Source organism: Penicillium samsonianum, assembly GCF_028829775.1.
Source record: "Penicillium samsonianum strain IBT 33392 chromosome Unknown utg000006l_segment0_segment0, whole genome shotgun sequence".
NCBI lineage: Eukaryota > Fungi > Ascomycota > Eurotiomycetes > Eurotiales > Aspergillaceae > Penicillium > Penicillium samsonianum.
The window spans coordinates 452,474-465,762 of NW_026643264.1; the positions used below are offsets into that span (position 1 = coordinate 452,474).

General features: G+C 46.1%; 4 protein-coding genes across 4 annotated transcripts; 3 read left to right on the forward strand and 1 right to left on the reverse strand.

Annotated features, from left to right (window-relative positions):
• Positions 1-5,082: 5,082 nt before the first annotated feature.
• On the forward strand, positions 5,083-5,463 carry N7471_010372 (uncharacterized protein; the record flags this gene model as incomplete). Its single annotated transcript, XM_057283091.1, has 1 exon — positions 5,083-5,463. The coding sequence occupies one exon, from the start codon at positions 5,083-5,085 to the stop codon at positions 5,461-5,463; it is 381 nt and encodes a 126-aa protein (XP_057132070.1).
• Positions 5,464-8,147: 2,684 nt separating this feature from the next.
• Positions 8,148-9,704, forward strand: N7471_010373 (uncharacterized protein; the record flags this gene model as incomplete). Its single annotated transcript, XM_057283092.1, has 1 exon — positions 8,148-9,704. The coding sequence occupies one exon, from the start codon at positions 8,148-8,150 to the stop codon at positions 9,702-9,704; it is 1,557 nt and encodes a 518-aa protein (XP_057132071.1).
• Positions 9,705-9,781: 77 nt separating this feature from the next.
• On the forward strand, positions 9,782-10,284 carry N7471_010374 (uncharacterized protein; the record flags this gene model as incomplete). Its single annotated transcript, XM_057283093.1, has 2 exons — positions 9,782-9,870; positions 9,924-10,284. The coding sequence occupies 2 exons, from the start codon at positions 9,782-9,784 to the stop codon at positions 10,282-10,284; spliced, it is 450 nt and encodes a 149-aa protein (XP_057132072.1).
• A 740-nt stretch (positions 10,285-11,024) lies between these two features.
• On the reverse strand, positions 11,025-11,923 carry N7471_010375 (ankyrin repeat domain-containing protein; the record flags this gene model as incomplete). Its single annotated transcript, XM_057283094.1, has 2 exons — positions 11,025-11,053; positions 11,257-11,923. The coding sequence occupies 2 exons, from the start codon at positions 11,921-11,923 to the stop codon at positions 11,025-11,027; spliced, it is 696 nt and encodes a 231-aa protein (XP_057132073.1).
• Between the last annotated feature and the right edge of the window lie 1,366 nt (positions 11,924-13,289).

Consider the following 13,289-nt stretch of genomic DNA (forward strand, 5'->3'; position numbering starts at 1 on the left):
GGGGGAGACCTCAGTCTGCGGTGCTGCTAGTCGAATGAAGGCCGAAATTGACCGGTTGAAGGCTCATGTGGCGGCCCTCAAGGAGGAGAATGAGCCCATTCGGACAAACTATGTGCAAACCGCTGGCCACGACTCTGGTGGCCCCGCTTCAGCGTGGGTCATAGCTGGGCATCGCGATCATTAAGCATTCTTTTTGTGACAGAAGATTTACCTATCTTCTCCCCGTTCCGTCCAGCGGATGGAGAAGTGTCATCCTCTACGTAGTTGAAAGAGATCCTCAGCGTGAGTCTCTTGCCCCGACAGAAGTGACTCGACCACATCTGGAGCTGTTTCTCGATGGCAGTCCAAACGATGTCGGTCTTGTTGAAACACTTGGTCAGATCACGCTGAGAACGGTCGTTGACTGACACAACAATCGCGGTGTCATCAACCCTGACCCTTTTGTTGCGTGAGACCTTCTGTCCAAGGGACAGTCAGTAGCTTCTTTTCCAGAAATCTCTGCCGGTAAGCGCTTGGGGCCAAAACTAGGTCCTCTTCCTTGTCCTTTTCCACGGCCTTGTTGATGACGGTGACCCGCCATTCTATGAAGTAGTGAATACAGCTAGGTTGATCCTCATCGTAGATCTTGTCCTCCTCCCGCTCAGATTCCCAGAGCAGTGGTATAGCATTTGGTAGAGGTTGGCTTGCGGAACTGGGTTCATCGTCGAGGAAGGTGGATGGGAAGGGACTACAGTTCAACCGTGTAGTATAAGGGCTCCGGAAATATCCCGGCGTGGGAGGGGAATATTGAGAATCTTGTTCCCAAAATTCGAGCTCTTCGGCTTGAGAGGTATACACGCACAGTCAGCGTAATATGGGCTGTCGCTCATATTTACACACGATCGAAGTCCTCGAGATCTGCGTCAGCTTTTCCACACGTCAGCAACGAGTAGAAGCGGCAGTAGAAAGCAGGAACCATAGGCAACACCAACGAGAACCATATTGGCCTACCAGGGATAGTCCTCTACAGCAATAGCACAGCCTTTGTCATAGAAGATGCAAATGAAGATGAAGACAAAGGCTGTGTGGATGAAAAGGCCAGAAGGCAAGTTGGCGAGCGTGGATGAAGCCAGGTCCCCAGGGCAATGACCACTCCCCCTTTAGGGCCTAGAATGTTCTGTACAGATTTCCAGTATTTTACAGTGACCTCGAAACCCAATACATTCCAATACGTGATGCAACCGAGTCGCGACCGTTCCAACGTAAGTACTGTAAATAAGGCTTAGCGTATAGTCGGGTACCGGCCGAGAAACAAAGTCAGTGTGTCTAAGGGGTAAGTGTTTTCGAAATCGACTGCAGACATGTGGCCACTTAGCCATTGCTTTCAGCTTTCTCTGAAAACTACTTGCCCAATTTATGCCATCAATGAACGTCGGACACTGTTCAGAGAATCCAGAATTCTAATATTGTGAGGGTCGGTTATCACAAATCGTTCGTTACATCCATTGCGCTCGGGTGGTTGACCATGGTGCATGATTTTGCTGCATAGGGCTCAACTTCTTGCCATCAGATGGCACCTTAGCTTGTGTTGTCCAGGATTGCGGGCATAAAGAGGCAAGCGTTTGGGAAGATTCAACACCATATTAATTATATGTATATATATAGATATATATATATATAAGAAGACTGATACACCGTAAATTCTGCTATATAAAAATCTGACAATCTGGAGCTACTCTGTGCAATATTCGATGTTGTAAGCCCAAGCGCCGTGATGCCTTAATGACCATCTGCCCGGTTCAAACAATCTCATAAACAGGCACTGCTTTCTTCACCTTCTTTACCCATTTTGCGATGTTCTCTACGAACCGACGTGCGATGCCTATTTTTATTCCTCTCTCGATGAAAAAATTTGGGTCTTGGTCCTTGTACACTTGCTCGAGATCAAGGCCGTTCTCGAGCATCACATCGCACGTTTGTCGGAATGCGGCTTTGAGGGTATCCCTTTCGACAGTCGACACTAGCCATTCAGTGTGCTCCTCCACGGCTATGTCTGTGGAACCCGGGATCTCGAGGGGGCTCAGAGTCGTTAAGTCAACCGCCGCTTTAGAAGCAGAAACATCTATCCCGTGAACAGTAGACTGTGAGGGCAGGACATTAATATTAATGGGAGGATATGGTGCTCCAGTCCCATCGACGTGACTTCCTTTGCGCTTGCCTTTGCCGTGTCTCTCTTGCTCTTCCCTGTATAATTCGTCGCGTACGGCTTCAGGCACATCTTTATGACTTTCCAGAACCCCTCCCTTCTCAACGTGGGTGATAAGGCGTTTTATATGATGAGATTTGATTGGGTAGTGTTTTTCCCCCATTGGGTCCACCCAACAATGAGGGCCATGCTGACATGTCGACGAGTCGCATCGCATCAAATTATAGACGCTACGCCAGATTGGCTTCTCGCCAGAAGCATTTTCCTCTGCATCAAGCTGTGCATCTCGTTCGCTAAGCATCCTTTTTGTAACAGATGACTTTCCTCTCTTCTCTCATTTCCGACCAGCGGTTGGAGAAGAGTGGCGATCGTCTATGTAGTTGAAACTGATCTTCAGCATGAGCTCCTTACCCCGGAACAAAACATCAGACCACATCACAAGCTGTTTCTCGATAGCGGTCCAAATAATGTCGGTCTGGTCAAATCGTTTCGTCAGTTTGCGTTTGGTACGATCGCTTGTTAATACAGTGATGACAGTATCGTCAGCTGTCACCCGACGGTGGCGTGCAGTCTTCCGTCGAAGAACCTTCTCGAGTTTTTTCTCCAGGGAAAATTGCCAGAAGGAGCTAGGGGCCAAAGTAAGGTCTTCTTCCGTGTCCTGTGACACCTCCCTATTGTTGATTGTCACTCGCCACTCTATACGATAGTGGATACAGGTTGGCGGGTCCTCCTGATAGGATCTTCCTTCTTCCCACTCAGATAGCTGAATGAACCTAAGAGACTTGGACCCAGGTCTACTTGTTCGCTCGATTCCAGCCTCAAGTACGCTAGACGGGGAGGGGCTTGAGATAGATCGAGTGGCGTACGGGCTGCCGAGGTACCCGGGTGTCGGTGCGTATTCCCATTGTTCAGGCTCCGTAGGTTGGGATGTATAGTCGACATTATACGGGCTCTGTGTCATCTCTAACAAGCATTCGCAAACCTTGGATCATGCACATCAGCTTCTCATTAGAACCACGTTTCAACAGCGGGCAGGCAGCGAATGAAACTCGCAAAAGGTGACACAAGCCATGAAAATAGAGATGCATCTTTGCCTACCAGGGTTAGCTCTCTACAGCTTAAGCACAGCCTTCTGTGTTCTGACTGGCGGGTGGCTGCGTCGGATACGGGAAGGATGAGGGGCAAGAACGGGTGGGAGAGGCGAGAAGGCTGTGAGAAGGCTGGACGATCATGCCAGATCGCCTTAGCTCCCCCAAGCTTCTACGTGGTTCCATAAAACCTGACAGTATTATTACGATGACTCATGTGTCATGTAAGGCCATTACCATTAATGTTTTGCCAACCTTATAGAGCGGTAAGCTAAAGGAGGTTAGCGTATTTCGGATTTATTTTCCAGGAATTAAGTTGCAAGAGTGTGGAGGTATAACTGATTTCGAAAACCACTGTATTGAGCCAGCCTCTTATGAAGAATATCTAAAAACAGTTCATCCTACTTTGTGGACATAAGGCCTGTGGAACATAGAAAGAAAAAGCTCAGCAGGGTATTTACTTTGAGCATTGGATTAAGTGACATTTTTCGAAGCTAATATCGTACGCGGAAACTATCACCACTTATATTCCTTACAATATTTTCTAGAGAGGTACCTTTCCCTTGATCATTAAGTTACATATTCGCCAAGTTACAGATGGAAGAACTCGGTTCCCAACTTTAATTGGACTGAAAGCTTTGAGTCCATAGCCTCTAGATGATGGTAACGGTCCTTATTGCGCATCGAATTTTTGTCATGCCTCATGCATTGAAGTGACGCTCGAGGTCTGGCACCACGTTGATCTGTTCAGGGCCACCTTCTGGTCCGGTTTCTTCGAAATCCTCACGCCTGTATTGATGTTCTCTCTCAACTTCCTCGCAGAATACCTAAGTCGGCAATGATGTGGCCTGGTTTTTCAATTCAATAGCCACGTAAATTAAGAGGAATTTATTTGAAGATTTGAGTCAGCTAATCATTTGCTGTAGTCTAATGTTCTAATTACTTCAAAAAGCTTGGGTGGCAATTCCTCAACATATATTTTTTCTAATAGTTTGAAAGAACATGCCTTGGAGTTGTTGGGAACAAAATCATCCACGATATGGAGAGTGTCTCAAGATCGTCCCGGCGTGTCAAGCAGTGACACAAAAGAATTTCTGCGCTATCCTCGTCAAAGAGAGTCACATTCGCGCCAAGCACTGCCCCGTCCTGCCTCGCGCAGAGCCTCAGCCAATATCCCCCTCTGGCTCACCTTCTAATCCACCAAGGAGAAATTCATTGTTCTTTGCAGTTCTAAGTATATATAGACATTCTGTCCATCCGCCGACTGCACTTGACTCTTCATCTAGCCAAAGGCCTCTCCCACGGACTTATCGCCGCCGGTCAGTATAGCACTTTTCTCTGCTTTTTTCCAGTCCAGACAAACCAATTTCTCATTAAGTCAGCTCACCATGGGGTGCGGCTTTTCCAAACACAAAGTCGTCAAAGGGGACCACGAGGAAGCCGTAAATTCCTGAACGATACGCGACTTTGACCCTCAAGCTCTGAACAACGAAAATTTCAATGCTAGATCTTCTGCGGGCTTGGACTTTCGGGGTTTTTTCCGAAACGAGTACTGATGATGACACCCTACCGGGTTATGCGGAGTATCCGCCTTTGGTGGAGGCCATCCTAGGTGCCCTGAAGGCGGCCAATAACTATGTTGACAATACCATTTCCAGCGATGCTCTCAGGAGTGCGGTCAATGTCTTACAAAGCCGGCATCATCATGTGTGAATCGACAACAACCACAGACTACCACACGCTACGAAGGATAGCATTATATTAGTTGCGACACTGTTGCTATGTCTAGGGAAAGCCTAAAACTGCAATATGGATAAAATCTTCTTCACGGGGTTTAGCAACCAAGTCAGCAAAAAGCTCTCAGAATCGAAGAAGAGCAGGGCTGAAGCGCTAGAGTCATTATGGAAGACAGAAAACCGGGAAGATGCCATCAGACTAATAGGACAGAATGAAGAGCTAAGAGACCCTGATCTGAAGCTCGATCAGTGGCTCACCCAAGACTCATTCTGCACTCAATATGCCGCCAGCACTAACGCAACTGGACGAGTGAAGGATGATGAAAAACATGCCTTGCTGCTAGGCCATATCCGGGAGCTCAAGAAACTGTACTGGGCTGGTTGGCACCAGCGAGACCTGAAACCCGAAGACGTTAAGGGCCTCTACACTAAATTGGTAGCCGCGCCCAGATAACAACCCAAGATTCTCAACAACGCTTATTTCACAATCAAGAGGGAGATCGCAGTCCAAAAACGACTCTACGAAACGCATAATGCGAAGCCCACTACGGTTGTTCCCCTATTGGGATCACCATTGTTGAATATTGAGAGGGAAGCCATAAAAATGGACTAGAGTAAGGTTACGGGTGGTGCGGCCGAGCTTTAGATTGAGATGGTGCTTTCTGCGAGTACTCAAGAATCACGCCAAAATCGGTAATAGCGCTCATGGCGATAGAGATATCTACAATGTGACGGAACTCAGGGAGCCAAACTTCCTAACTTCACTATTGAGCGCGAAGACTTGGTTGGAAATTTGAACAGCCACGCACGGTCGATTGATAGCTTGGAATTTAAGAAGAAGACAAGTATGGCATGAACAAAATTACTGTTCCCGGGCAGTCCATGACACTGCCTTCGGTCAGTCCGGATGATGAAAAAACTCGGGCTCGAGAATGATTACTGGGTACGTTGTGGGCCTGCAGTACAACGCAAATTTTCTTATGTACCTTACCGAGCTACTCGGATAGATTACAATGTGCTATTATTATACTCTTGTACCTCTTCTCTCTTGTACGATATATTGATTTGATTCTTGAAAGAGAGGGACCAGAGGCCAACATGTTTCTTAGATAGATGAAAATACACTTCTGTTTACTATGTCATATAGTGCTTTTTTCATGTATCAACAGTCCCAGGTTATGATCGATTTGACAGTAGTCCTCTAAGTTTGAGTCACGACTGTGAGGAATCATTGGGCCTATGTCATAGCGGGAATCTCGTAAAAAGTGTTAGACGAATTTGATGCGACTCCAATTGAGCTAGCTTGTAATTCTACTTGCGGTTGACAGGTATTAACTAATTTTGACAGGGATTCAACTAATTTAAAGGTGATTCAATCTGCATCATTGGCCAGGCCCGATCTTAGCCATTTGCAGACAGACAGACCCTAATCCTGAGGTGAGAGAATCAAAACAATTAACCTGCCGACGACGAGGTGCGACAGAAACATACACTCGGACGTCACAAGGTGTATTGTCTGCCGTCCTGATTGGCTAGACAAGTAGCTAGAATCACCTTAACCGGTCCAATTTGCGTTTCTGGTCATAAACTTAAGTATAGTGGCGACCGCCTTCGCCTTGCATCTTGGAAACATAGAGAGACGCTTTCAAACCCTATCACATCACATAATAATCCAGATATGGATAATCTATAAATAACTCGTTTTGTCCCTAACGTCGTAACTAATACCAATCCTCAAAATACCGTAGAAGGGGTCTAGAAGGGGATGACTAGAACTTCTAGCCTAGAAGGTTCGATGCAAATCAATCAAACGTTGCGGCCTTAGATCAGGAAACCTGACAACTGTCTCCCTCTCTTAGTTGCATTACTGCAGATATCCTACTATAGTGCTTTGATGTGATAACAGCCATCCGTAGTCAAGCTGACAGGCAAGGCTAACTATAAGACATGCGTAACATTTTCCGCTGCCCATTATCATGTGCGGGACTCATTGTACATTCGAGATCCATGGCTAACTGCTCCCACTTCGATTTCCTTAGGAGCCCGCTTGCCCAACGATCGATCCTCGCAATGCCCAATAGTCTTTGCACAATGACGCCGATCCATCCCGGGTCGTCGATGAGAATTCCCAATATGTCCCCATTCCCGGCTTCTTTGGTCATACGCCCAGTATACTTTCTCCCGGTCCTGCTCCGTAGAGTGTCACGGATCAAGTGCCATCCGAGCAGCTAGATTCCATTCCATTTGCCGAGTGGGATGAAGATGTCGAATATAACGAGAAGCCTCCGAAATATATCTGCTACACCATTGCATGGAAGCTGATGTTCAACCGCACGCATGTGTCTCATCAAGAAGATAAAGCGCCACCGTCCCAAGTCACAACTACGTCAAAATATTGGGACGACGAAGAAGAAGTATGGATCCCTTCACTGCCCTGGGCCTGGCGAGTAACGCTGTCCAGTTTCTTTCATTCAGGACCGAGTTGCTAAAGGCAGCTCGAGCAATTCATCGAACCACTTCCACAGGCGCATCAGAGGTTCTGACACTCGAAAAAAGTCTACGGCGACCTGAAAAATATCAATTCGGAGCTTCTCTCTGGGTACCCCAATTAAAACAGTTATCTCAACGGCCCCGGCAGCCAGCCCGATCAACAAAACACCTCATTCAGCACACTTATACTCTCATGTCAAACGGATTGTGAGAAGCTTCTGGATATTGTGGAGAAGTTGAAGATGCAGGATGGATCAAAAGGCCACTGGCAAAACTTTCGCACAGCGCTGAAAGTATTTTGGGCAAAGGACGAGATTGATGAGCTAGAAAACCGACTTATAAGAGCTCAAACGTCAATTATATACCATATCTGTGTCCTAGCGCGGTATGTTTGGTTTTTGGTGATTGGTTTGATGACCTGCGAGGATGGTTAACTGAGACTTTCTCGCAGACAAGGCCAGCGCGATCACACGCGACGAATTGAACAGCTTCGGACAGACAGTCAGAATATGAATTTTGACCAGTCAGACAAACCTGGATCAATTGCTCGTTATAATCACAAAATATCAGGCGGAGATTGAAAACATACGACATGCATGTATGGTCTCACCGAAAGGCATTGATTCTCTCAAGCAACATTTGTCAAAGATGGATTTGACTCAGAAGGAAATGCAGTATGAGCAAATGATCATCGAGAGTTTGGGTTTTGAGATGCGCACTTCTCGTCATAGTTCGATTCCAGACGCGTTTAAGAGAACTTTCAGATGGGTTCATGATCCTCCTGAGGGTGCACCAGCTTCCGCAAGGTTAATATCGGAGTGGCTGAGAATGCGAGATGGCATGTTCTGGGTTTCTGGAAAGCCAGGCTCCGGAAAGTCAACGTTCATGAAATTTCTTGCGGATGACCCTGTTACCGAGGCCATGCTGTTGGACTGGTCAGGGTCGAAAAAGTTGATTACAGCTAGTTATTATTTCTGGAGTACTGGAACGGCAATCCAAAAGTCTCAGCAGGGTTTCCATCGTGCATTACTTTATGAGACCTTCCAACAATGCCCCGAGGCTATACTCCCTGCATCAAAAGGCCTTCGACCGAACCTAAGAGGGAACAAGGGACCTAATGAATGGAGTCTTAAAAGTCTTCACGAAATGCTCATGAAGGCTACAGACTGGGGTGCGAGCTGTGTGAGATTCTGTTTCTTCATCGACGGCCTAGATGAGCTAGGTGATGACCAGTTCGAGCTGTGTCAGTTTTTGAAAGAGGTTGCCACATTTCCTAGTATCAAGATATGTGTCTCAAGTCGACCGTGGAACGTTTTTGAGGAAGCATTTGGAGGTGAACCGCGACGAAAACTCTATATGCAAGACCTGACGCGAAATGATATCCTTGAATATACACGATCACATATTTACGGGCACCCGAGATGGCCCTCATTGGAGGCAGCCAAGTTTCACAGCGATGACCTAATCGAGGAAATTGAGGAGCGCGCGAGTGGTGTTTTTCTTTGGGTCTATCTTGTGGTCAAAATGCTGAGAGAAGGTCTCACGAATAGAGACAGTTTCTTGGACATTCGTCGGCGTCTTGAGAGTTTCCCTGTGGAGCTTGAAGTATTCTTCCGACAGATACTAGAATCAGTGGAGCCCTTTTACCACTGCAAAATGTCAACCACTATGCAGATAGCCCTTGCCGCAGAAGAGCCTCTGGAGGCAGTTGCCTATTATTTCCATGACCAAGAGTATGAGGATGAGAACTTTTGTTTCTCTGTTCCCTCGCAGCTATATTCATCAGCGCAAAAAGCCGATTTTGAGGAAACAATGAAATGGAGATTGACTAATCGGTCTCGTGGGTTACTGGAGATCAATTCCAATTCGGGTACTGTGACATTCTTACACCGAACTGTGGTTGACTTTTTAAGAACGCAGGAGATGTCAACATTTCTCAGTGAAAAAGAACCCCAGTTGTTTAATCTAGTTTTGTCTCTTCTCAGACTCTTTACCTCAACGATCAAACAGACTGCGCCTAGTCACGAACGTCATCATAGCTGTGGTGCTTATGACAGCGATGGGCGATTACAGTTTTTTACCTCAAGTGCCTTGCGCTGCATTCAAGAGCTACAGCCCACTATGACCGATGTCACTATTGTCCATCACATAATAGATGATCTTGATAGTGGAATCTTGGAGTTCTCCACCGGCAACTCTCTTTAGAGGACTCGCAAGAAGCCAAGGGGTACTTTCGCGAACAAGTGATTAGATGGCAGTTACTGGGATATCTAGTTTGGAAAATGCCACAGATGCCAAATTATCTCCAGGCATTGAAGCCCACACTAGTTCCTTCTGTTCTGGGCCAAGAAGAATCGAACGGCGAGTTCACGTTTGACCAAGAATGGTCAGGCTGCGCTCTAGATATTCTCGATCTAATTTTAGATACCAAGAAGTGGAGCTAAATGCTGTCATTGCCTTTGGTGACGACGGGCAGAAACGGACACCCTGGACTCTCCTGATCAAGCACATCACGTCATGGACTAACCAGATGAACCCGAGATCTGAACGGCATTTTTGGGATTTACTCGAAAGTGGAATCTTGTCAAAGCTTCTTCACAAAGGGGGCGACCCAAACGATTTCGTGTTGCGTGATGCTTTATGGCACCATTCTGCTGTTGGCGCATACCTTGATATTGCATTCGACATTGAGTCAGATACAGAAAAGGAATCTCACTATCTTGGGTACTTCGTGAATTTCTTTGTGCTGGGGCTATCACAACCGAGAGCTCCAGCCGGTCCCTGACTATATCCCTGCACACCCCCGAGTGGTTTGTACCAGCTCATATCGTCTTTTTCAGTCGACTACGGGAGCTTCATAACCTTGATCCGGTCAACTACAATTTCTGTTTATTAGGTGAAGTTGTGGACATGCTCCTAGGCGCAGGAATGAATTCGAATGATACGTGGGAGATTGAGAGAGATATACAGGAATGGGGGAAGTATTCCCCTCTCAAATTTATGAGACTCTTAAAGCCAGACCTACTGCAGTAATATGGACAGATGATGAGGCAGGCTGAGCAAAGGGAACTGCATGTGAATGATCACCTATCGAAGAGAGGAGCCATTTGGATCCCGAAAGCTGGAAGACGTTTCTAATTTAACTTTGTATATACTAATTCAAATGCTCTTTCCAGTATGACCTTGCCAAGTCTTCTATCCGTTTTGTATTGTACCATTTGTTTTTGGAACGAAGCCTTAAATATCCATATCTGGATTAGCGTATCATGTGATTAGGGTTTGAAAGCGTCTCTGTGTTTGTAAGATGGAAGGCGAAGGCGTCGCCACTATACCGATTGGCAGATGGAGCTGATCTATATTATAAATCTTGCCTATGGTCTCAGGTGGGCTTAGCTTTGGGGACAAAAATACAATGGATGATAATGTAACCCTTTGGGATAATGAACAATTGACTATTTAATCGGAAATAGTAAATATTCGAATGGAAAAAAACGATGGGAACGTAACTGTAACGGCACCCTGAAACTAACTATAATCTGCCCCCTCGAGAAACCCTAGGCACATATAAATAAATATGTCCATAGTTGCAGATAAGGCAATAGCAAGAAAATAAATCCCATATATAATACAGTGACATTTTCCCGTAGTACGGAGATTGACCATGTGGACATAACCTTCCACATATTCCAATAATGATCTCTCCTGCTCGAAGTTTTGATTCGAGTAATACTTGACTCCCAGTCTTTCAACACTTTACCAACAACGACAATCTGGCCATCCTCGAGGTCATAGAACTTCGCGGTTTCGAGGGCGAAATCGATACTTGCTCCCTTTTCAAGCAGGTATAAAGCCGCTTCTTTGTTGGAGTAAAGTACTGTAGCGAAAAGAGGAGCTCCCCATTCGCAGCATGCAATATCGAGACAGGCACCTTGGGCTATAAGTAACTTCACCTGTTGAAGATCCTGGCAGATTATGGCCCTCATCAAAGGGTTATTCATGCTAAAACCATTCACATTGGCCTTATTTCTTAGCAAGAAATCCACCATTTCATGTTGATTATAGTCAATCGCGGCTATAAGAGGGCATCCGTTTACGGATGACTGTAGATTCACCGAGGCACCGGCTTTCAATAGGGTTTCGGCGATTTCAATACTACCGCCACGAGCAGCATCTACCAAGGCAGGGCCATAGCAATCATCTCGATCATTGACGACGTCACCTAGGTAATCCACGCGTGCTTGATTCTGGAGTAGCGCATCGACTAGATCTTTGTCACTGCCCCTGGCAGCGATACAGAGCGCCTTGTGAACCTCTATACCTTGATATTCGACGTTTATAAGCCGCTTCAACAACTCCTTCACCACCTCGCTGAAGCCCTTGTTCCATGCAATATCGAGGAGGGTTTCATATTTTCCATCGTACATTATCTTTGCATATAGGCTCGCAGTATGAAGCAAGTTAACTTCCTCAGCATTATCTCTCATACATGCTGACAAAAGTGCCTCAGCGTCAGAATACGCGTCGTCATTTTTGTCAACCTCATGGTAATTTTTGAGCAGTTCGTTCGGCCAATGTAGGATCGCTAGTGGCACCTCCCGAAATCTGGTGGTCTGATTAATGTGGGTTGTAAAACTGGCTACGGAATTTCTGGCCGAGTAAGTCGTCATTAGTAATTGAGGACTTCATGTCGAATATGATATGTGACAGAGGTGTGGAATTCACTAAGCTTATTCAATCCAGTGTATTTATACTAGATATGAGATCTATTTTGAGAGCTAGGTGTCTCCGCTATTATTTGAAATATGCCAGATTAGGAATCAATATTTCAATTTGGTTCAGTTGAATTATGTCTATAAATGGCCAATCGATTTATTTATGTTCATAAAGAATAGTCGGCCGACCAATACCCCCACGGTGATACCAATAGTCTTGGGTAGCCTGTTCTTTCACAATATGATAATCTGAATGCTTGCTTCTAATCCTTCTATCGTTTTTGTTGGTATATATTCCAGCCTGTAGGGCATACTTTGTGTAAGCCAACCTTTTGAGGCTTTTACGTTGTGTGGGCTACCTAGGTCAACTTGATTGTTGACGGTATTGCTTTTGTGCCAGTCACACAGTCCGGTACTACAGTCATTCTCGAAATTGTCATGACTAATACAATCTTAGTAATGAAACTTTCCTGGCAACTGCCAAGGTCTTCGCCTAGAAGATTGATTGGGCTGCTCGCGTTGGATTGAGGGCCACTGTCCTTTGTAAGTTATCAGGAGTTTTCGCAATGCGTGAGAGAATTGGATGGAATCCTATGGAAGTCGACATTTGGGTCTTCCGCAAAACAGTTCGCACACAATCTAGGAGACTTACGTTCCTTTTCGGCCTACCCATATTCCCATTGCCAGCCGCTACACCGTGGGGTATTCTCATCGGTTGATGGAAGATCGCAGAAGCGGGCGACTTCATGCGACAAGAGCCCGCAAAATCCGACGTAGGCCATCTTGATTAGGTGTCTCGTCAAAGGCAACCCCCTTCAAGAAATATTCGTAGAAAGGTTTCAATCCACTACAAAGTTCCTCGATCATCATGGTGGACTTCTTCTCTAATATAAGATCACTAGCCCTAGGGGGAAGTGCTGCCAAGGGAGTTGTCCACGAAAAGGGTACATCAGAACGTAGTCCAGTGATTCCATGTCATCGCGGCGCGACAACGTGTTACCACGATGACCGTTGGCACTGACGGATACAGGCGACCCTACCATTCTAGATGTCTGCCGAGGAATGATGTGGCAGAGGC